A 25,711-nucleotide genomic window follows, 5' to 3' on the forward strand; every position below is an offset into this window, starting at 1 on the left:
AGTCTGCGTGTGTGCGTATGGACTCGGCAGTCTGCGTGTGTGCGTATGGACTCGGCAGTCTGCGTGTGTGCGTATGGACTCGGCAGTCTGCGTGTGTGCGTATGGACTCGGCAGTCTGCGTGTGTGCGTATGGACTCGGCAGTCTGCGTGTGTGCGTATGGACTCGGCAGTCTGCGTGTGTGCGTATGGACTCGGCAGTCTGCGTGTGTGCGTATGGACTCGGCAGTCTGCGTGTGTGCGTATGGACTCGGCAGTCTGCGTGTGTGCGTATGGACTCGGCAGTCTGCGTGTGTGCGTATGGACTCGGCAGTCTGCGTGTGTGCGTATGGACTCGGCAGTCTGCGTGTGTGCGTATGGACTCGGCAGTCTGCGTGTGTGCGTATGGACTCAGCAGTCTGCGTGTGTGCGTATGGACTCAGCAGTCTGCGTGTGTGCGTATGGACTCAGCAGTCTGTATGTGTGTGTATGGACTCAGCAGTCTGCGTGTGTGCGTATGGACTCAGCAGTCTGCGTGTGTGCGTATGGACTCAGCAGTCTGTATGTGTGTGTATGGACTCAGCAGTCTGTGTGTACGTGTATAAATCAGCCTGTGTGCATTCAGGAATCTGTGTGTGTGTGTGTGTGTGTGTGTGTGTGTGTGTGTGTGTGTGTGTGTGTGTGTGTGTGTGTTCAGCAGTCTCTCTGCGTTCATATTCAGTGTACTGTGTGTATGTACTCAGCAGTCTATCAATAATTATTTTTTTTTCCTGTGAATTGTTGTGTAGGAAGGGCCCCAGTGCACTGCTCTGCCCGGGGGCCCTTAACGCTGTTAAGATGGTACTGCTTGTGTGTGTCAGTGAGCTTCTATTTAGTGAGCATGTGTGTGTCAGTGATCTTGTCTTTAGTGAGCTTGTGTGTGTCCCTGAACTTCTTTGTAGTGAGCCTTGTGTTTATACAAGTGAGTTTGTCTGTAGTAAGCTTGTGTGTGAGTCAGAGAGTTTTGTCTGTCAGTAAGCCTATTTGCACATGTCAGTGAGCTTGTGTGCTTACTGTACAATATATACATATTAACTTGTAGAAATGGCATACATTTTTTTCCAGGGCTGCTTTGGATTCTCAGTTTGGCTCTGCCAGCGAGTGCGCTTTACCGCTGAATCATCTGTGTGAGCTGCCGCACACTTTAGCCCTGTTACACGCGTCTGGGAGCTGCTGTTGACAGGTACTAGTAGTCTAGAGATTGGGACATGGGGTATATGCTCAGCTATCTGTATAATACTATAGTGCTGTTCTCTGTATAATACAGATCTCTGTGTGTATAATATCCCGGGATAGTCAGTGTTCCTGTATAGTGCTGCTCTCTGTCTTGGGATATTATACACAAACAGACCTGTTTACACAGAGAGCAGCACTATACGGGAAGCACTGACGGTCCTAGGATATTATACACACAGCCATGTATTATACAGAGAGCACTGACTGTCCCAATTTATTATACACACAACCCTGTATTATACAGAGAGCACTGACTGTCCAGGGATATTATACACAGACAGTAATTGAAAACTGTGCTGCAAAATGTCCTTGGAATTTTTTTTCAAATGTTGGCAACTATGGCACTGTATCAAAGGAAATGTGTTTGTTTTTTAATAATCTCTGGTGGAAAATAATGAATCCTACACCAGCGATTATAAAAAAACAACACATTGTGTCAGAGGCAGGGCTTAACATGCGGCAGGGGCGGGGTTGAATGTGCCCCTTTACTTTTGTCCCTGGCCCACCCTGTGCCCCCCCTAAAAATGAATCCTAGAGACGCCACTGATAGCATGTAACAAACAACATACATACCTATAGGTCCTTCTGCCTCCTCCAGTGGTCTCTGGTCCATAATATGTCGGAACATAGGCAAAAGGAAGGCAATTGTTTTTCCACTACCAGTTTTGGCAATCCCAATTAAGTCACGGCCAGTCATGATTGCTGGAATCGCTTGAGACTGAATTGGAGTTGGCTTTTCATATGAATGTCTGGAGGGGAAACAAATTACATAGAACAATTAGTAATACATTTTGAGTCGACAGCTGTAATAGAAACATAGAATGTGACGGCAGATAAGAACCATTCGGCCCATCTAGTCTGCCCAGTTTTCTAAATACTTTCATTAGTCCCTGGCATTATCTTATAGTTAGGATAGCCTTATGCCTATCCCACGCATGCTTAAACTCCTTTACTGTGTTAACCTCTACCACTTCAGCTGGAAGGCTATTCCATGCATCCACTACCCTCTCAGTAAAGTAATACTTCCTGATATTATTTTTAAACCTTTGTCCCTCTAATTTAAGACTATGTCCTCTTGTTGTGGTAGTTTTTCTTCTTTTAACCCCTTAACACCGCAGCCAAATGTACAAGTTGTGAACGAAACAAAACGTAAACAAAACCTGGCATTTGCGCTATATGTCTGCCCAACCGTAATTCACCTCTTTCATATTAAATGCACCCCCCCTTATTATATATCATTTTATTCAGGGGAAACAGGGCTTTCATTTAATATCAAATATTTAGCTATGAAACATAATTTAATATGAAAAAAAATGGGAGAAAATAAGATTTTTTTGATTTTTTTAGTTCTACATGACATTTTAACTGTCAATGTCATAATACTGTTTGCTTTTACTGCAATAAAATACACATTTGTATTCAGCAAAGTCTTACGTGTAAAACAGTACCCCCTATGTACAGGTTTTATGGTGTTTTGGGAAGTTACAGGGTCAAATATAGCGTGTTACATTTGAAATTGAAATTCGCCAGATTGGTTACGTTGCCTTTGAGACTGTATAGTAGCCCAGGAAATAAATTTACACCCATAATGGCATACCATTTGCAATAGTAGACGACCCAAGGTATTGCAAATAAGGAATGTCCAGTCTTTTTTAGTAGCCCTTTGGTCACAAACACTGGCCAAAGTTAGCGTTAGTATTTGTTTGTGTGTGAAAAATGCAAAAAACGCCAATTTTGGCCAGTGTTTGTGACTAAGTGGCTACTAAAAAAGACTGGACATACCCCATTTGCAATACCGTTGGTTGTCTACTATTGCAAATGGTATGCCATCATAGGGGTAATTTTCATTCTTGGGCTACCATAGGGTCATAAAGGCAACGTAAGCAATCTGGCGAATTTTAATGTGAAAAAAATGAAACACAAGCCTTATATTTGACGCTGTAATTTTTGAAAACACCATAAAACCTGTACATGAGGGGTACTGTTGTACTCGGGAGACTTCGCTGAACACAAATATTTGTGTTTCAAAACAGTAAAAAGTATTGCAGCAATAATATCGTCCGTGTAAGTGCTGTTTGTGCGTGAAAAATGCAAAAAACTGCACTTTTACTGGCGATATCATGGTTGTAATACATTTTACTGTTTTGAAACACTAATATTTGTGTTCAGCGAAGTCTCCCGAGTAAAACAGTACCCCCCATGTACAGGTTTTATGGTGTCTTGGAAAGTTATAGGGTTAAATATAGTGCTAGCAAATTAAATGCCCTATACTTTCGGCATGGGTGGTCAGGCAGGTCCCGCTAATTGTAATTAATTAGGATACCTAATTATGTAAAATTATTACATAAATATATGTGTAGAATTAATATATGTATATATATACATATGTGTATATATACATATTTTTTTTTTTGAGAATATTTTTATTTATATATAGTTATATATAGTGATATATACGTATATATTTATGTATATAGATATATATATTATTTCGTTCTACGTGTATTTTGATATAAATATATATTAATATCACAATACAGTTAGAACGAAATAAAACACATCTATATATTTTTTAATATTTTATTTTTAATTATTTTTTTTATTTTATTTTTTTACATATTTACATATTTTTTTTATATTATTTATAAATATATATATATATATATTTAATCAGTATCAGTCTACGTGTAATTTGATATTAATATATATATATATATAATTATATACATATTAATATTAAAATACACCTAGACGGTGTATGTGTGTGTGTGTATATATATATATATATATATAATTATATACATATTAATACTAAAATACACCTAGACGGTGTATGTGTGTGTATATATATATATATATATATATATATATATATATATATATATATATATATATATATATATATATATATATATATATATTCTAAGTATATCTTTTTTTTTTTTTACACTTGTTTAACTTATTTAAATTTTATTTCCAGCCAGCAGGGGGACCAACTGTCATTACAGTTAGTCCCCCTGCTGGCAATACAGAAGCCAGCTATCCCGGCCATGTGATTGTGAGGTCCTCGCAAGGACCTCAATCTCACATGACCGGGAGGGACCGGAGGAGGAAGATCTGCCCCGGGGGGGGCTCCCTGGGAGTCCCCCCAACCGCGATCGCCGGCGTGGGACCGCCGGCGACCGGGTAAGTTACTAAATTACGCCCTGCGGCGTTTAGAGCCGTTTTTAAAAGGACGTAATAGTACGCCCTCCGGTCATAAGGGGTTAAATATAGTCTCCTCCTTTACTTTGTTGATTCCATTTATGTATTTAAATGTTTCTATCATATCCCCCCTGTCTCGTCTTTCCACCAAGCTATACATGTTAAGATCCTTTAACCTTTCCTGGTAAGTTTTATCCTGCAATCCATGAACCAGTTTAGTAGCCCTTCTTTGAACTCTCTCTAAGGTATCAATATCCTTCTGAAGATATGGTCTCCAGTACTGTGTACAGTACTCCAAGTGAGGTCTTACCAGTGTTCTGTACAATGGCATGAGCACTTCCCTCTTTCTACTGCTAATACCTCTCCCTATACAACCAAGCATTCTGCTAGCATTTCCTGCTGCTCTATTACATTGTCTGCCTACCTTTAAGTCCTCAGAAATAATCACCCCTAAATCCCTTTCCTCAGATGTTGAGGTTAGGACTCTATCAAATATTCTGTACTCTGCCTTTGGGTTTTTACGTCCAAGATGCATTATCTTGCACTTATCCACATTAAATGTCAGTTGCCACAACTCTGACCATTTTTCCAGTTTACCTAAATCATTAGCCATTTGGCTTATCCCTCCTGGAACATCAACCCTGTTACATATCTTAGTATCATCAGCAAAAAGACATAGCTTACCATCAAGACCTTCTGCAATATCACTAGCCACTGCCTGAGTGACAGGCAACAGAGGGTTGTAGTCAATGGAGTATATTCGAAGCTTGGGCTTGTCACCAGTGGGGTACCTCAGGGATCTGTACTTGGACCCATTCTCTTTAATACTTTTATTAGTGATATTGCAGAAGGTCTTGATGGTAAGGTGTGTCTTTTTGCGGATGATACTAAGATATGTAACAGGGTTGATGTTCCAGGAGGGATAAGCCAAATGGCAAATGATTTAGGTAAACTAGAAAAATGGTCAGAGTTGTGGCAACTGACATTTAATGTGGATAAGTGCAAGATAATGCATCTTGGACGTAAAAACCCAAGGGCAGAGTACAGAATATTTGATAGAGTCCTAATTATATGACTATATGGGAACATTTTGTGTACATATTAAAGTTGTTACCAAAATAGTGTCACAGAATGGTAGTGTAATAAGATGAATAAAAAATAAATAAAAACAAATATTGCATATTCGCAACATAAATAAAAATTTTAGTTGTGCCACAATTGCACAATTAGTCTCCTTGTAAGTAATATCTGTCGGTTCACTCGGCTCCAGGTAACACTTCAAAGGCTTCTCACACCATTTTGTAGTGCCAAATAATGTGCTAATGATACCAGGAGATGGTTTCCATAACAAATGATTAGCACTTTTCCCACTGCCATCTATGGAACTTTCACTATTCAATAACCAGATATAATCTAATCTATAGTTAAAAAAATCCACCGGGGGCGGGGCCGGACCGCCGGGCCAACTGGACGCCATCAGCTCATGCTCCAGCGTTAAACCTCTGAAAAAGCACCGAATACAGCCCCAGACTGCTCAAACGCCATATTCCCCACCATTCCTGAAAGGGGAGAGGCTCTGGCTCCCACTCGATACCCGCACGAAGCTCAACGCATACTGGGCAGGCAGAGAGGGCCGTGTCCGGCCTACAAGCGGCACCTGAATGCCGGCGTGCATTACTTGCAACATGGCGCCGTGGAACTGCGCATCACTGGGACACCCCGCCACATGATAAGAGCTCCGACGTGGGGAAACCCTCGGCCCGGGGCACAGACCCCCCCCCCCTTGGCCGGTGGGGGTTATCCCGGCCTCATGACGAGGGCACGGGCCACAGCGGGAGCCTCCACATGTGCTATGTGCTGAATGCCTATACTGGCGATAGCTGTGTGATGGACAGCCAGCCAGCAGAAATGGACACTGACACGGAGGGAAGGACACACTTTCCTGAGGAAGCACCCAGGCAGGGAATGTGGTGACTCAAGCCATCAAAGAGATTATGGAGGTTGGTGACCTGACATGGCTGTGCCCAACAGCCGGGATAGGTTCTACTTAAAGAAACATCTGAACGATCAGAGTTGGAGTAACTATGAGAAACACCCACCATGGGGAGCTGATCTGGACGGCCCGTGCGGAATTTGGCACTGCTGAGCGCCGGATGGACCCCCCGCGATGACTACTGGCCTGCATCAAAAGTGAGTGCCCTGGCCTCTGGGTCTGTGGGGTCCCCAGAGAGTCATGTCCCTGATGCCGCGAGCCCTGTGGGGCGGGATGGCGCAGCCCTTCCGGCGGACCGGTGGCCGGGAGCGGCGCACACCGGCTCCAACTGTGTGGCCGGCACCGGGAGAGACATTGGGACACGTGCTTCGCTGGGTCTGAGGTGGTAATGGGGAGGTGTAGGGAGTAGGTGGCCCGCGGACTGTTGCTGCTCCCGAGTGCCCGCACCACGGAGGACTCGGGTGCTGGGCTGGGGTCGTCTTGGGGAGGACGGATGGAAACTCGACGTCTTGGGTGACGCACTGCGGCTGAGCCATGGGAGGCCCATATCGGACTGATATTACGACCAGCATTGCTCCAGAATTGTTAGTTATTATCATTAATTTCTATTCTTTATGCATTCATTATTATCACATGCCTGTGTCATGATTCTCTAGGCGCAGTTAAAAGATAGCTACGACTTCTCACTACCCCATGATGCCTGCTTGATAACTTGTATTAGCCATGTATACGCTGTGTAGGCTGCAGTGCCCATAGGGGCTACAGTTCCAGGTCATTAATTATTGCACACAATACCTATCTGACTAGCTGTAAACAACAAACCGCTCTATATAATCTCATTATAAAAAAGGAATACACACCACCGCTATTAACTTAATATCCTGGTCAGACCACGCAGACATTGAACTCACTTTGAAAACAGCAGGCACACAAACACCCTGGAAGTGGCGACTGAATACCTCCCTCCTTAAGATGCCACACATACAGGAAAGCATTAGGCAAGAGATTTGCAACTACTTCCAGGAAAACGATACACCAGACATCTCCCCAACAACCCTCTGGGCAGCCCACAAACCGGTAATAAGAGGCCTCCTCATAAAACTGGCCACACAACATAAAAAAGAAAAATACGACAAACTCATGGCCCTACAAAAGCAATTACGCAAAATAGAAATGCAACACAAACAAGCGGCAACTCTAACCACAACGAGAGCCCTTCCCTACGGGAGTTGATGGTGGAAGAAGTCAGCAATGACATCCGACACACAAAAAGACTTTTATGAGAAGTCCAATAAAATGGACACCCTCCTGGCGAGAGCTCTAAAGCCCAAAACAAGCAAAGCGCCAACCATAGCCATACGAAACAAACATGGAATAATTCTGACAGACCCCACAGAGGTTAATAATGAATTCACGCAATTTTACACCAGCCTATATAACCACGCCCCTACACTGACGGAGACTAATACAGAATATATGGGGGAGATCACGAACTTCCTCAACAAGGCACTACCACCTAGACTCCCCACACACCTTGTAGAACAGCTAGGGGCCCCCATTGAGATGGACGAGGTAGTGGCAGCCATGACAGGACTCAAAGGGAATAAAGCCCCGGGGCCGGACGGCTTCGATGGCTCATATTATAAAACCTTCAAAGACGAGCTGGCGCCGCATATCACTAAAATGTATAGAAAATGGACAGAGGGGGAGAAACCACACCAAGATCTCACGACGGCTGACATAGCCCTCATTCCCAAGCCAGACAGGGACCCTACGCAAGTCGCTAACTACAGGCCAATATCCCTCATCAATTTCGACCTTAAAGCGTATGCCAAATTACTTGCCTGCCGAATGAACCCACTGCTCACCAGATACATTCATGCGGACCAAGTGGGTTTTGTTCCCACAAGACAGTTGTATGAAAATACAAGGAGGGCTGCAGACCTCATATGGAGGGCTAGGGAGACGAGAACGCCTTCTCTGATCCTCGCCTTGGATGCGGAGAAGGCGTTCGATAGGGTGCTCTGGCCCTATATGTTCACGCTATTACGTAAAATGCAACTGCCAGACGCTTTTGTCAACGCAATACAGGCCCTCTATGCAAACCCCAGGGCACAAACACTGGTGCCGGGCACCTTGCCATGCCCCTTTGCCCTCAAAAATGGAACGCGCCAGGGGTGCCCACTATCCCCCCTTCTATTCATCCTAGCCCTAGAGCCACTATTGATATGAATCGGAGACCACCCAGGGATCAGGGGCCTCCGAGTAGCAGCAGAGGACTTTAAAGTCTCGGCGTACGCCGACGACGTTTTGTTAACTCTTACTGAACCGAAGGACTCTGTGCCCAACCTCCTAGATCTCTTGGAAGAGTACAGACGGGTTGCGGGATATAGAATAAATGTTGAAAAGTCGAAGGGCATGCCACTAGGCTTACAGGACACAGACACCGAATGGCTAGCCAGTACCTACAAATTAAACATCACAAACCGACCGCTAAAATACCTAGGCGTCACCCTCCCGCCAGACAACAACGACCTATACATAGAAAACTACAAACGCTTACTGACCACCCTAACGAAAGACCTCGCGACATGGCAAGTCAAACCTATCTCATGGATAGGAAGACTACATAGTGTAAAGATGAATTTGCTACCGCGCCTCCTGTTCCTCTTCCAGGCTCTACCGGTGAGGGTCCCCAAGGGAGACCTTAAGCCACTCCAAACAGCTATAGACAAATTTATATGGGCCGGGAAGAGGCACAGGATAGCAAGAACTACCCTACACACACCCAAAAGCAAAGGAGGCCTGGGCCTACCCAACTTACATGCCTACTACCTGGCGGCACAGCTAGCCCAAATTATAGAGTGGCATTCTCCACCTGACACCCACAGATGGGTCGACCTTGAAACCCTGCTAATGAACACAGACCTTCCACAGTTCTGGATCTGGGTACCAAGACCCGATAGACCAGACCTTACCACAACGTGCCCGGCAATCCTGAATTCCATCAAGTTCTGGGACTCCGCAGCCCACAAACACGCGCTCACACACCCAATCTCCCCTATCACGCCCTATCTACGTAACAAGGCATTCCCGCCTGGGCTAGCCGCTAGGGACTTCAGAGGAATCGAGAATATGGGTATACAAAGATATCATCAGTTATACCACACTAACACGATAAGAACATTCGAGGAACTCAATACCCTAGCCCCACTAACCACCAGAGACCATTTCAGGTACATTCAACTACGGGACTTTGCAGGCACGACACAGGTCAAAACAGCCGCCAGGGCCAAGCTCACATTCTATGAAAAATGATGCGTGTCGGAGGGACCACGTGCCGGCCTCATCACCCTTTTATACAACCAGCTCAGTGCACCACCAGATAGGGCCTACACCCCCTCATATGTTACAAAATGGGAGAATGACCTACAGCAAACTCTGGAGGGGGGGGAATGGCAAGATATCTGGGAGGCAGCAGCAAAGGCATCTATATGCACGATACACCAAGAGCAGTGCTACAAAACACTTATGAGGTGGTACACCACCCCGGTTAAATTATGTCACATGGGTAAAACACCTACCGACACATGCTGGAGGGGTTGCGGGGAGAAGGGCACATATTTACATATGTGGTGGACATGCCCCAGGGTGGTGACCTACTGGGAGGAGGTAGCTCACCTCCTGACCGAAGTGTTAAACAAACCAATCAGACCGGACCCGTGGTCATTCCTAATAGCTAGACCTGTTGACACATTGATTAATAAAGAGCAGAAGCTGTACAACAAACTCACACTGGCAGCACGACGAGCCCTAGCTCAGACGTGGTTACAAATTGACATGCCACCAAAGGAAAGAATCATAAGCAATATCCGAGAGGCCTACCTCATGGATAAATTAACGGCACAAGTTCGAGACACATACCCCTTGTTCCTTAAAACATGGGAGCCGTGGGAGGACTACACCAATCGCTGAGAAACACGCCTCAGATAGGTCTGACCAAGCACGCTGATAAAAAAATAACGACCCATGTACCGCTCACCCCACGATGGATATGCCCGGACCCAACTCTATCCTTCCCTCCTCCCCCCCCTCTATTCTTTTCTCTCTTCTCGTATACCTGGACCTGTCTATTGGTCCTGTTCTAAAAATGTTCATGCTAAAAAGGAGTGTATGGGATGCAGATGATATAACATGCTAATTACATATCTGTACCCCGTGAGAGCGGAGGTACACGGTGACAAAGGACATAAGCAATTACCGACATATACAACCGAAGGCAATCTATAGCCCTGAGTTATAGTGTTATCGGACACACCACCAGAACGGAGGACACCACCTAACTACACAGTACGAGTTGAAAATGATAAGGACTTGCTACCTTCCCCCGTTCACGTTATATGAATGCATTATTGCACTGTATGTTGTCAAATTGTAAAACCAATGTCTATATGAGACCTGTGCTCTAGAACAAGCATGTCCTCTCGCTCTATTAATGCTATACACTGCTAACGTGCATGAATTGAAAAATAAAGATTTATTAAAAAAAAAAAAAAAAGGAATACGCAGTTAAAGCCACAGTGACCGCATGGGCGTAAGCTTACTGTTGTTCTATATGGCCCATCCCTTAAATACAACACACAGATATGATCTAAGATACACATTGTACGTAAGGCTACACTGCTTGTTCACACCTGACTGCCACGGACTGCTAGGTTTGAATGGAGTGGGCAGACCTGTTCCATACCTGTATTGCCAGCACCTTACTTCTTTCCTTTTATTACTTTACTTCAGGGTGTATTACTATGCCCGGCCGCGCGTGCACGGCACAAGGCTCTTTTAAACCGATGGGAGATACTCCCACCGGTGCTTAAATGGGGACTTCACATAGGCCCTTTTTCCCTTTTTATGTCTTCCCTTTTGGAAGCAGGGAACAACTTTGATACAACACTTGACGCACAGGTAACCCGGACCACTAACGGCTGCTATAGCTTAATATTACACTGCTGTTTATACTGACTTAGGTTACAAAAACACACTTTTTTTAGACGTCGGCCTAGGCTAGATAGGCTCCTTATGCAGAAATAGGCTTTCCGTATCTACGCCCAATTGTATTACCCTATTATTACAAGCCAATATCGCCTAGCAAACGAACCAAAACCAGACCTTAATCTAATGTGACGGAGTGTAATGGAACTTATAACTTATAATTTCTTAAAAACCAGAACCGCCTGACATAGCTGGCCATCAAATTAATAAATTGCCTCGACAATGTTGTGATACCCAGACTTAAATTGATATCACGTCTTGAGACTGACATACAAAGAGACGTTCTTAGATTAAACTGTGTGCTGTAGACTTGTTATTTTCTGTTATGTTGTTAAATAATAGGCTATACCATGAAACTGTAAAACTGCATATTATCTTTGATGCACATATTTGCCTCAACTAATGTATGACAGACTATGCCTCTGCGTAGGCAACAGCGCATTTGTTCATCAAACTAGTTCTTTGTCTGCTAATATTTTGCATACGAAAAAAAAAAAAAAAAAAATACACCATGTGTTATTCTGACATAAAATTACAAAATGTGCTGGATGTAATGTCTTCTAAAAGATACAGTGCCTTGCAAAAGTATTTGCGCCCCCTTGACTTTTTACCTATTTTGTTACATTACAGCCTTAAGTAAAATGTTTTATTAATCTGAATTTTATGTGATGGATCAGAACACAATAGTCTAAGTTGGTGAAGTGAAATGAGAAAAATATTTACATAAAACTATTTTTTAGAAATTGAAAACAGAAAATCGGCAAGTACATATGTACTCATTCCCTTTGTTATGAAGCCCATAAAAAGCTCTGGTGCAACCAATTACCTTCAGAAGTCACAATTAGTGAAATGATGTCCACCTGTGTGCAATCCAAGTGTCACATGATCCGTCATTACATATACACAGCTTTTTTGAAAGGCCCCAGAGGCTGCAACACCTAAGCAAGAGGCACCACTAACCAAACACTGCCATGAAGACCTAGGAACTCTCCAAATTAGTAAGGGACAATGTTTTTGAGAAATACAAGTCAGGGTTAGGTTATACATTTTTTTCCAAATATTTGATAATCCCCAGGAGCACCATCAAATCTATCATAACCAAATGGAAAGAACACAAAGACCGGGCAAGGAGGGCATTACTCAGACATGCAGCACAGAGACCTAAGGTAACCCTGGAGGAGCTGCAGAATTCCACAGCAGAGACTAGACGACAATAAACGGTACGCTCCATATAGTTGGGCTTTAAGGCAGAGTGGCCAGAAGAAAGCCATTACTTTCAGCAAAAAACAAAATGGCACATTTTAAGTTTGCGAAAAGGCATGTGGGAGACTCCCAAAATGTATGGAGGAAGGTGCGCTGGTCTGATGAGACTAAAATTGAATTTTTCAGCAATCAAAGAAAACGCTATGTCTGGTGCAAACCTAACACATCACATCACCCAAAGAACACCATCCCCACAGTGAAACATTGTGGTGGCAGCATCATACTGTGGGGATGTATTTCAGCAGCCGGGACTGGGAAACTGGTCAGAGTTGAGGGAAAGATGGATGGTGCTAGATACAGGGATATTCTTGAGCAAAACCTGTGAGTGATTTAAAACTAGGGTGGAGATTCACCTTCCAGCAGGACAATGACCCCAAACACACTGCTAAAGCAACACTTGAGTGGTTTAAGGGGAAACATGTAAATGTGTTGGAATGGCCTAGTCAAAGCCCAGAGCTCAATCCAATAGAAAATCTATGGTCAGACTTAAAGATTGCTGTTCACAAGCGCAAACCATCCAAATTGAAGGAGCTGGAGCAATTTTGCAAGGAGTAATGGGCAAAAATCCCAGTGGTAAGATGTGGCAAGCTCATAGAGACTTATCCAAAGCGACTTGGAGCTGTGATTGCCGCAAAACGTGGCTCTACAAAGTATTGACTTTAGGGGGGTGAATAGTTATGAACATTGACTTTTTCTGTTATTTTGTCCTATTTGTAAGTCTTGGGCCGGGCTACAAAAGCACCAGCCGTTTGTTTTGTGGCCACATCAGGCTAAGCCTAGTGGAGTCCTCAGGCGGGAGAAGCAGCCGTTCTCCTGACCTGCGCACCACAGCCTTGGTGCAAAGTCCCCCTCTGAACCTGTGGTGGTCATGCCGGTCCCTGCTGGAATACTATACTTACCTCCTCTATTGGATATATACACCACTCCTGTCTGCAATGGAGATGGCTAAGATGGCAGACGTTCATCCTCATCATGAACACACATTGCAACTCAAGCATCAAGCCCTGACTGACCCTACCGAGCGACATCTGCAGAGATGGGAGGTGATCTTAACATTTCTGGGCTCAACTAAAGGCAAGAGTAGCAACATCTCAGCTATCTCAAAAAGATGGAGGTCGGGGAGGCAAGCAGCAGAGTGGGGATGTGCCTTCCTCTGCAACCACAAACCGTTTCCCAAACCTACCACACCAACCATGCTGGCTGAGGATCAGACAAAAATAGCGGCGACTTACCACACTGAGCCTTAGCTTTATCCCAGTTGGGAAGGACTTGGACTGTGAACGCACCCAGGTTAGTGGTGCAGGTCCATAAGAGGGCCTGGAGCTGTCAGGATGCCTGTCCTCCCTCAAGTCTTGCGGTTACCACTGGCACACCAGAAACATGCCTCACGCATTTCCCAAGTCGGGCAATTGGCTAAACTATGATTTTTTTTTTTTATGTATAGCCCATTATAACAGTTTTATGTCTCATGGCCACCAATATCTTTCATGTTAAAGGTAGGCAGACAATGTAATAGAGCAGCAGAAAATGCCAGCAAAATGCTTTGTTGTGTAGGGAGTGGTATTAGCAGTAGAAAGAAGGAAGTGCTCATGTCATTGTAGAGAACACTGGTGAGACTTCACTTGAAGTATTGTATGCAGTACTGGAGACCGTATCTCCAGAAGGATATTGATACTTTAGAGAGAGTTAAGAAAAGGGCTACTAAACTGGTTCATGGCTTACAGAATAACACAAGGAAAGGTTGAAGGATTTTAACATGTACAGCTTGGAGAAAAGACGAGACAGGGGGATATGATAAAACATTTTTCAAGGGACACTTTAGACACCTAGACCACTTCAGCCAACTGAAGTGGTCTGGGTGCCAACACCCATCACCTTTTTTTCTTTATAACATCAGAGCTAATATGAGTATCGCCATCTTTCACTATTAGATTTTATTTTCATGCACCCAGACAGACAAAACACAAACGAAAAAAAAAAATTCCTTCTCTTTTCTTTTTTTGTTCCCCAACTACATTTTTCTTTCCTTTTCTGCCTGTTCCGTTTCCTACCCCTTGTTCCATACGGTGAGGAATAAAGACAACATATACTCTCTCTTTGTCGTTTCAGTTTTCTGTACCTTCTTACTTCCTCCTTTCTCTATCCCTTTATCCCCCTCTCTTTTCTTTCTTATTTTTCCTCTTGCTCATCATTGCCCTCTTAGGTGTGTTAATACTTATTTAACCAAGGACTCCATATGGTTTTATATTTGTCCAAACTTTGATAGTTCAAATAAAAGCCCTTTCCATTTCTCCTTAAGTTTTTACCTGATTTCTAACCATATTCCAGCATATTTTGTCTTTCGATTTCCAATTTTGCGCTATGAATATTTTCATAGCTAAAAAGATTTGTATAATCATATATCTGTCCTTAAATTTAAATTCTTCCATATCCACATGTAACAATGCCCTTTTTGCAGTTGGAGCCATCTTTATTTTCAATATCTCTGAAATATTATCAAATTTTATTTTCCAGATGTCAATTATCTGACTACATTCCCACCATATATGCAATTAACTACCATTTTTATCCCCACATCCCCAACATAATATATGCTCTGTACTCTTGAATTTTGCTAGTATGGTAGGTACTAAATACCATCTGTAATTCAATTTTAAAAGTGTTTCTTGTAATGTTAAACAATGCCTGACTTTCCTAGTAGACAGACTATTTACCCATTCCTTACTATCGAAAGTTGTTTGCAATTCACTTTGCCATGCCAACAACGCTCTTGATATTGCCCCTTCTTTTAGGATAAACATTAATCTATGAATCATGATGTTTATTATTAAATTTTGTTTAGATCCTCATGTACTCCGTTTTCATCCTCTTTATATAGGTGCACTCTAATAGAATTATTAATTCTTATCCAAGAAAAATCGAGAGATCCAATTCTTTACATAATGTGTTAATAGTCTTGAGTTTGTCCCCTATAAATAAGTCTCTGATTTTGATTTTATATTGATCATGTGGAGTCTTTACTGCTATATTTTGAATACTGGTTTCTAGACTAAGAAGAGAGGTATTTTTTAATAACTATCTTTTATTAGAAGTTTTTACTTAAACCTCTTCCATCCATTAATAATATCAGGGATAATTGAATTATTATATCTATATATATATATTTTTAATCTCATTATGATGAGCCCACAAAATATCTTCTAAATTCTTGATTTTTAGTATTTCAGATTCTATCAAATACCAATCTTGTTTGGAATGGTCTATTTGAAATTTATGAGCTTGAGTAACCATCACTACATTAGCATAGTTTTCCATTTTGGGTAGACTAAACCCTCCTTGATGAACTGTTGTATATAATATGTTTCTACAGATTCTAGTTTTTTTCCCCTGCCATATAAACTTTTCTGTAATTTTTTTGAAAGTAATCCCAGTATTTTATGAGGATTTTAAGGGGAATTATACATAAGCGATATAACTACTTGGGGAATGCGCAAGCTTTTATTATATTTATCCTGCCCATCCATGACACAAAAAGATGTTTTCATTCTGCCAAATTCTTTTCATATTCCTTAATTAAAGAAAGATATTTAATTCTACAAATGTTTTCAACATTGTCTGTTAAAGGACCACTATAGGCACCCAGTACACTTTAGCTCAATGAAGTGGTCTGGGTGCCAGGTCCACCTAGGGTTAACCCTGCAGCTGTAAACATAGTTTCAGAGAAACTGCTATGTTTACATTAGGATTAATCCAGCCTCTAGTGGCTGTCTCACTGACAGCCCCTAGAGGCGCTTCCGCGATTCTCACTGTGATTTTCACAGTAGGAAGACGCTGCCATCCATAGGAAAGCATTGGGAAATGCTTTCCTATGGACTGATTAAATGCGCGTGCGGCTCTTGCTGCGCATGTGTATTCGGCGGATGACATCAAAAGAGGGAGGAGAGTCCCCAGCGCCAGAGGAGCTCGGCGCTGGAGAAAGGTAAGTGTTTAACCCCTTTCTCCCCCCTCAGCCCTGCGGGAGTGGGACCTATTAACACTATAGTGCCAGGAAAAAAAAAAGTGTTGTTTGTTTTCCTGGCACTATCGTGGTCCTTTAAGATTATCCCAAAGTATGTATCCCTGATTTATTCAGCACAAAGCCATATTGGGTTTGGATTTTATGTATGGTTTCTTCTTCTATTGCTATTGACATGATTTCGGATTTGTTTTTATTTACTTTATAATTAGATAGGGAAATTATATATATATATATATATATATATATATATATATATACATACATACATACATCTATATATCTCTTCAAACAAATAAGATAATGAAGTTTCTGGAGAGCTGAGAGCCATCAACAGATTGTCTGCATACCTGGTTAGTTTACACTCTATTGTGCCAATTTTTATACCCTTAATGTTTTTATTATTAAGTATAATATTAGCAAGTGGTTCCAGAGACATAATGTAAAGCATTGGAGCTAACGAACATCCTTGTCTCATTCTTAATATTCAGCCAGTCCGAGCAGAATCCTTGACCTATCACTCTAGCACATGGGTCGTCAACCTGGTCCCTACCGCCCACTAGTGGGCGTTTCAGGATTCCAGGTGGGCGGTAGGGATTTCGGCGGCTAAATCCTCTGTTTAAGAGAGTGGGTGGCTGGGCTGGTGGGGCTGACAGACCTAATCATTCTGATTAATCCTCCCCTCAGACTCTGCCAGCCTGTCAGTCCGAGGGGAGGAAGGAGGAAGGAGGGAGGAGCTGGGAGCTGGGGGCTGGTGTGGCTGCCAGCAGCTGCAGGGAGACCTCTCAGTCTCCCTGCTCCCTGCACACTCTAAAATAATTCCGGTCGCATGCCCCGCCCCCAAACAGAAGCTCTGCCTCCTGCCCACAAGCTCCACCCCCACACATGTTACTGGGAAGCTGCCCACCGTACCAAGAGGACACTGAAAGGTATTTACCTTTTTCAGCCCCCTACCCACCATTCAAATGCCCCCACCTCACAGACAGTCCCTCTACCCACCTCACAGCCCCCTACCCACTATACTGCCCCCCTACCCACCTCACAGCCCCCCTACCCACCTCACAGCCCCCCTACCCACCTCACTGCCCCCCTACCCACTATACTGACCCCCTACCCACTATACTGACCCCCTACCCACTATAATGCCACCTACCCACTATAATGCCCCCCTACCCACCACACAGCCCCCTACCCACTATACTGCCCCACTACCCACCTCACAGCCCCCCTACCCACCTCACAGCCCCCCTACCCACCTCACTGACCCCCTACCCACCTCACTGACCCCCTACTCACTATAATGCCACCTACCCACTATAATGCCCCCCTACCCACCACACAGCCCCCTACCCACTATACTGCCCCCCTACCCACCTCACAGCCCCCCTACCCATCTCACTGCCCCTACCCACTAAACTGACCCCCTACTCACTATAATGCCCCCTACCCACTATAATGTCCCCCTACCCACCTCACAGCCCCCTACCCACTATACTGCCCCCTACCCACCTCACAGCCCCCTACCCACTATAGAGCCTCCCTACTCCCCCTTACAGCCCCCTACCCACTATAGAGCCCCGCTACCCACCTCCCCTACCCACTATACTGCCCCCCTACTCACATCACAGCTCCCCTACCCACTATACTGCCCCCTACCCACCTCACAGCTCCCCTACCCACTATACTGCCCCCCTACCCACTATAGAGCTCTCCTACCCACCTCACAGCCCCCCTACCCACCTCACAGCTCCCCTACCCACCTCACAGCTCCCCTACCCACTATACAGCCCCCCTACCCACTATAGAGCCCCCCTACCCACCTCACAGCTCTCCTACCCACTATACTGCCCCCCTACCTACTATGCAGCCCCCTACCCACCTCGCAGTCCCCCTACCCACCTCGCAGTCCCCCTACCCACCTCGCAGTCCCCCTACCCACCTCACAGTCCCCCTACCCACCTCACAGTCCCCCTACCCACCTCACAGTCCCCCTACCCACCTCACAGTCCCCCTACCCACCTCACAGCCCCCCTACCCACCTCACAGCCCCTCTACCCACCTTACAGCCCCTCTACCCACTATATGGCCCCCTACCCACCTCACATCCCCCATACCAACTCACAGTCCCCCTACCCACCATACAGAACCCCTACCCACCATACAGAACCACTACCCAGCTTACAGAACACCTACCCACCTTACAGCCCCCCCCCATCCACCTTACGAAAATCGAACCAGATAATATTTAGTCTCGCAGCATCAACCTCAAGGACCTCATTAATCACTAGTAAAGGTAATTTCAATTTACTTCATTGTTTTCTCATTAAACTTTATAAAGTTAAAAAAACATTATAAACATGGATAAAGTAGAAATAAAAAGATAAATGTACGTACCTTTATTTTATTTTTAAAAACACCCTCCTTTCTAAAAAATATTCCGCACTTGCGCGAAAACTGGTGGGCGGTAAGGAAATTTTTCCATCAAGAAAGATGCATTAGTGGGCGGTAGGTAGAAAAAGGTTGACTACCCCTGCTCTAGCAGATGGATATGCATACAAGGCCATGACAGTCAATTGAACTGTCCCCCAGATTAAATGCTCTCACCCTTAAAGGACAACTTCAGCTTAATGAAGTGGTTTGGGTGCCAGGTCCCTCTAGGATTAACCCATTTTTTTTTATAAACATAGCAGTTTCAGAGAAACTGCTATGTTTATAATAGGGTTAATCCAGCCTCCAAATCCTCTAGAGGCGCTTGCGTGATTCTCACTGTGAAAATCACAGTGAGAGCACGCAAGCGTCCATAGGAAAGCATTGTAAATGCTTTCCTATGTGACCGACTGAATGCGCGCGCAGCTCTTGCCGCGCATGCGCATTCAGCCGAAAGGGAGGATCAGAGGCGGAGAGGAGGAGGAGAGCTCCCCGCCCGGCGCTGGAATAAAGGTAAGTTTTAACCCTTTACTCTGCATCCAGCCTGGCGGGAGGGGGTCCCTGAGGACGGGGGCACCCTCAGGGCACTATAGTGCCAGGAAAACGAGTATGTTTTCCTGGCACTATAGTGGTCCTTTAACCCTGCAAGTGTAATTATTGCAGTTTTTATAAACTGCAAAAATTACCTTGCAGGGTTAAGTCCTCCTCTGATTGTGTCTACCAGACAACCACTAGAGGGACTTCCAGCTTCTTAGACGGCTTTAAGTCGTCTAAAAGACGCTGGACGTCCTCACGCTACACATGAGGTCCTCCAGCGTCGCCATAATCCCCATAGGTAAGCATTTACTAATGCTTTCCTATGGGGAGGTCTAATGCATGTGCGGCCATTGCCGCGCGTGCGCATTAAGTCTCCCCACCGGTGGACGTTAGCGGGGAGGAGTGTGGGCGGAGTCGGCGCTGGATTCAGGAAAGTGTCTGAAGGAGTTTTAACATTTTCAGCGACGTTGGATGGGGGCAGGCGGGGGGGCACTCCTGGATTCTCTAGTGCCAGGAAAACAGGTTTGTTTTCCTGGCACTAGAGAATCCCTTTAACTACATAAAGGGAATTAACACAGTAAAGGACGAGACTATATTTAGAAGAAGAAAAACTACCACAACAAGAGGACACAGTCTTAAATTAGAGGGGCAAAGGTTTAAAAATAATATCAGGAAGTGTTTCTTTACTTGGACTTGGGTAATGCATGGAATGGCCTTCCAGCAGAAGTGGTAGAGGTTAACAAAGTGATGGAGTTTAAGCATAAGACTATCCTAGCTATAAGATAAGGCCAGGGACTCATGAAAGTATTTAGAAAATTGGGCAGACTTGATAAGGGCTGAATAGTTCTTATCTGCCTTCACATTCTATTTAGCGCATATATGTGTTCCTGTTGTGTTCTCATCACCTTTTTTCTTTTTCGCTATGATTTGCCATTTTGTTTTTATTTGTGTTTTACTGGATGAAGTGCTATCGTGACAACTTAGGTTCCAGTGGTCTCTACTAAGTGTGTGTTCTTACATTTATTATTTTACCATATTGCCAATTATCATCCAGCCAAGTTGGCTTTCTATTCTGTTTCGTAACCTGGTAAGGTTAGCCTAGCTTGAATGTTATTTAGAATGTGCAGGTATCACACATGCCTTGCTATTGTTTAGACATGTATATTGTTAAGCTTGCAAATGCTGCTGCTGGGGTATTGCAGGATCCTGTCTAGCTAGCCTTATGTACAGCCAGATTATATTATACATGTAAAGCCCGTTTTAAGCATTTTTATCTTCTTTGACCTTTATCACAAATGGCTAGCCTGTGTTTCTCGATTATTCTGACCAATATCTTTATGGTAATATAAAATTGTGCTGAAATGCCATATAACTGTCTCTCTGATATATCTTGTCGTACTTGCTCTGGCTGTCGTGGCATTGCAATCTTGCCTGCAATTTCATTGCAAAAAAATAAAATAAATAGATGCCAATTCAAAATGTAGATAATAAAGGTGACCTTTATTGGAGTTTAAGATTCAGCAAAGTTATGATATACAAAATCCCTATGAAACATTATGTAGCAAAATGAGAATTTAAGAGCAAACTAATAAGATAGATAAATACTACCATTACAATTATATAGCAACACTGCAAAAAAATAAACAACGCTTACCTTTTGAGAGAAGCCAAAATTTTCATTGAAATCCCACACTGGACCCAGGTTTTGATAGGCTTTGGGCAGTTTTTTCCTTTCACAATGATACCCTCCAGTTCAATTCTGTATGCACTCACCTCTAAAACAGAAATATCATCCATAACAGTTAAAAAAAAAAAAATACTAACAATTTTATAAAATTTTTCCCCCATGTGTTATCAATATAATGCTTTTAATTAAATAAAAAAGTGGCAAGTCCAATTTGACTCAATGTACCATAACACAATCAGTTAAAGTAGCTACGGTGACTACAATGTTCCTTTAAAAAAAACAAAAAAAAAAACATTTCACAACAGAATTGTTGTGCAGGCCATGAACAAACAACTCAGTAGGGTTAATGAGGTTCCCCTAGAGATAAATAATGCACAAAATGTTACCTTCTGGGGTCATTTTTGCAAGCTCTGGAACTTCAACATAAAAGTTTTTCCTGAAGGGCTCGTACTCTATCTTTCCATGATCTACTGGTTCCAATAGTTTGCGCTGCTTTGTTTGAAAGCCTGTAAGGGCAGTTTGAAGATCTACCTCCTCTTCTTCCGATGAATACTAAAGAGGAAAAATAAGAAATGTTTAAAATGCTACTACTTTGAATATATAAGACATTTCAAAGGGTTCAAGTGTTCTAGAACAAGTGATTTATTTACATATTTATTTTTCGAAAGATTAGATCGAAGCACAAAGATCTTTACCAAAAAAAAACAAAAAAAAAACAAGCAGACATTCCCAAGAACAGCTCAAACATAACCTATTCACATAATTTGAGGAGTTCCCTTTTTCCTTCATGGTAAACCAGTACTTTCTTTGCATGGAAATGGACTTAAAGGAATACTATACTCCTAGGAATACAAAGCTTTATTACCAGCACTATAGGTCCCTCGCGCCACCCCGCCCATAGATTAAGGGTTAAACCCCAACTGTACTTACACAACACTAGCGCCTCAGTGCCGGGTCAGTGCTCTGCCCCCTCCGACTTCGCCGACAGCCTCGCCACCAGTGTCAGTTAGGTGATCAAAAGTCGCCTAACCACCAGGATGTGCCTCTAGTAACGGTCTGTTTGACAGTCACTAAAGGCAGTCTTAACCCTGCAAGGTAATTATTGACATTTCTCAGAAACTGCAATAATTACCATTGCAGGGTTAAAGAGTCACTGCATCCAGACCACTTCAAAGAGCACTGCATCCAGGCCAATTTAAAAAAAAAAAAAAAAAAAAAAAAAAAACAACCCTCTACAAACTGCAGTTTATACAACGGTCATACAGAATTAAAATAGATTCAATACTTTCCCATGGGGAAGGACTAAAGAGGACACAACACTTGCATTAGGTGCACACTTGTGTCACAGTTCTCACCGCGACATCCAGACGAGGTCGCCCCAGAAGTGCCCGATGAGGGACTTGAACCTGGGTACTCTGCAATCCTGGACCTGCTCTCTTGCCTCTGAGCCACTATACTGCTCTAGAAATTGCCTGAAGTATAATCTTGCCTTGTATACAGCACTGGGGGCTGGACGTTATTCTGTGGCTGCTCCAACATTCTCAGCACACCTGTGGCTAATCACCAATCAGCCAGGTATAAGACACTGCCCCTCCCTGAGGGCAGTGTCAGTTCATTGACTCTGGTTCAAGTATTGCTGTTTCATGTTCCAGTGTGCTCCTGACCATGGATTGTTATTTCGTTGTACCCTGACTTCTGGCATCCTCTGACCTCGGCTCTCTACTCGCTTATCCTGATTTCTGGCACCCACTGACCTCTGGCTTACCCACGACTATTCTCCTGGTTATCAGTTTCTGTACTGCGACTTGGAGCATTAACCTGCACAGCCCCCGTGCACAGACTCACAGGCCAGGTGAGTTCTTACCTGACCACCTTGGCCTGTGTTTAATTGCAAGGGTAAGCATATATCTGCACTACAGACTCCCAACAAAAGTAAGCCGTTACAACTTGTGAACAACAAATATCTATTTTGCTTGATTTTGGTAATTACGAGTGCAGGGGAGCGATTTGTGGCTTTGTGATTTTTGTCATATGGAATCACACATATATACACACACTAAACATAATAGAGAAAATAAAAGCTCACCTCCATTGCATCTTGATCATTCTCCATAAGTTCCCCTTTCTTCTTTGTTGTTTCTGCAGTAACTTTTTTTGAATTGACCACAGTCACTACTTTCGTGACAGTTGGTCCACTTTTCTAAATGATAAAAGAAAGAATATGTAAATTTATACTTCAGTACTAGCCAGTGAATTTCTAAAATGATAAAAAAAAAAAAAAAAATTCTAAAATGATCAGGGTTATTCACTAAAATGGAAACAGTCAGGAATTCAAAGTGAATTTCAAATTTAGGTTCACTATAGGCAACGTGGGAAAAAATTCAAGTCAGTTATACTTCTAGTTTGGCTAACTTTGTGTTACATTTGAAGTTCACTCTGAATTCCAACACTTCTCACTTCAGTAAATAACTTTGTATACAAAGTGTCTACATTTTCAGTAATTATAATAACCCAGACACACAAAATGATAGTACATTTATTTTGCATCAAACTGCTAAGACTATTTAGCCTTTATTTATTTTTTTGTTTTTTTTAAATCAGTGTTTTTATATCAAGAAAAAAAAAAAAAAAATAAAAATTATATATATATATATATATATATATATATATATTTGTATTATTTATTTTCTGTTGACAAACTGCAGTTTTCAAAAATATTCTGGCTTATGCAATATTTAATTTTATTTCACGTGAGCCTTGTCTGCTGACACACGCACACAAATAATAATATATACAGAAATAAAGATTATAATGAATATTATAGATTTTAAAGTAAAATGACTAACCTTTTCACTTCCACCTTTCATACTACCCATGTTAAACTTCTTGACTTCTTCCTTTACTTCCTCCATGTATGCATCTAGGGGATCCAACTCTTCGTTTTCTTCCTCTTCCCCCTCTTTCTCTCCCTCTGCAGGCTCCTCTTCATCATCTGGAATATGGAGCAAGCATTTTAACTATAGCAAAAGATAAAGATGTCCAAATGTGTTCCTTAGGAACGCTAATCTATATACATATAAATTCCTTGCGATCAGATAAGTTATGGTACCCAGCGCTTGTAACCACTAGATAGTATAGAAATACCCAAAGGAAAGGTCAGCATTCCTGGGTCTTGAAAATAAAACTTAATTTTTATCTGTCTTTTGGTCAGCATTTCTGATGAAGTTTTAATTTCAAACTGGAAAGCAGAGTGAAATAAAAATTGTTTTATTTTCAAGACCCAGGAATGCTGACCATTAATTAGGTGATGTGAGATATACATTTAGATCAATAGATAGATATATTCACAAGGGCTTAAAATCAATGCTTTTCCCATTGCTATAGTAAGAGCGCACAATCCAAAGTAATGTAAAGCACTCAAGGGACTTATTTCAAAGTTTAATCAAAACCTTTATTATCAGCACTTTAGTTTTATTGAAAAACTTTCATGAGGAAATTTTTTAATTAAAACTGACGCATCAATGATAAAACTTTGAAAAATAAATACAATTTGCATACCAAAGCATGATAAAAATGAATTAGTTGGTCAAAATATCATTTAAATGCCTATGCGGTACCATGAAAATTATCAGCTACGTAATAATCTGTCCACCTGGATCATATTAACGTCAAGAGAAGGTTGCAGATATTGTGGAATATTTGATCATTAGAGGCAATGCACTAACCAGGATCTCCACCATCAGACAATAGCCAACTTGTTGGCAAGTATGGATGTTGGAAACTAGTGCAGGGCATTTAATATGGGGGAAAATTAAACATAACATTAAAAATACTTGAAAATAGCAGTTCTTCTTTAAGCTCCTTGTTACTTTATTTATAATCGTGTTCTTTCAGGAAAGAATACCATACCATCATCATCTTCTAAACTCCATTTTTTCCCTTGTCTCATTTCTTCAATTTCCTTTTTCAGCTCTCCGATGCTTTCCACAACTCTTTTGCGCTGCTCTTCCCTCCATTTTTCCACTCTTTCCTTTCGTTTGCGCATTTCCTCCTCCAGTTTATTCTGGTCAAAATTCTGAAATATAAGATTTTTAAATGTGTATAGTTAGTTACTCTAATAAACCATTGTGACTCTTTATGGCTGCCTCAACTATATATACACACACACACACACACACACACACACACACACACATTTTGCATTAGATACAGCAATTGTGCGCCTATTTGAGGAGAATTAATTGACTGAAGCCATCAGTAAGAACTGCTGATTTAGTGATGTCTG

The 25,711-nt window shown here is 42.6% G+C and overlaps 1 protein-coding gene across 1 annotated transcript in view; it reads right to left on the bottom strand.

The window, feature by feature from the left end:
- Positions 1 to 25,711, bottom strand: part of DDX46 (DEAD-box helicase 46) — a 57,440-nt gene that overhangs the window by 26,122 nt on the left and 5,607 nt on the right. The window contains exons 5-10 of the mRNA XM_063447467.1: positions 25,336 to 25,501; positions 24,273 to 24,418; positions 23,513 to 23,626; positions 21,813 to 21,978; positions 21,394 to 21,514; positions 1,825 to 2,000 (exon numbers count right to left, since the gene is read on the bottom strand). Coding sequence (XP_063303537.1) covers positions 1,825 to 2,000; positions 21,394 to 21,514; positions 21,813 to 21,978; positions 23,513 to 23,626; positions 24,273 to 24,418; positions 25,336 to 25,501 — 889 coding nt within the window. The remainder of the gene's footprint in view (positions 1 to 1,824; positions 2,001 to 21,393; positions 21,515 to 21,812; positions 21,979 to 23,512; positions 23,627 to 24,272; positions 24,419 to 25,335; positions 25,502 to 25,711) is intronic.

Source organism: Pelobates fuscus, chromosome 3 (assembly GCF_036172605.1).
Source record: "Pelobates fuscus isolate aPelFus1 chromosome 3, aPelFus1.pri, whole genome shotgun sequence".
In the NCBI taxonomy this organism is placed as follows: Eukaryota; Metazoa; Chordata; class Amphibia; order Anura; family Pelobatidae; genus Pelobates; species Pelobates fuscus.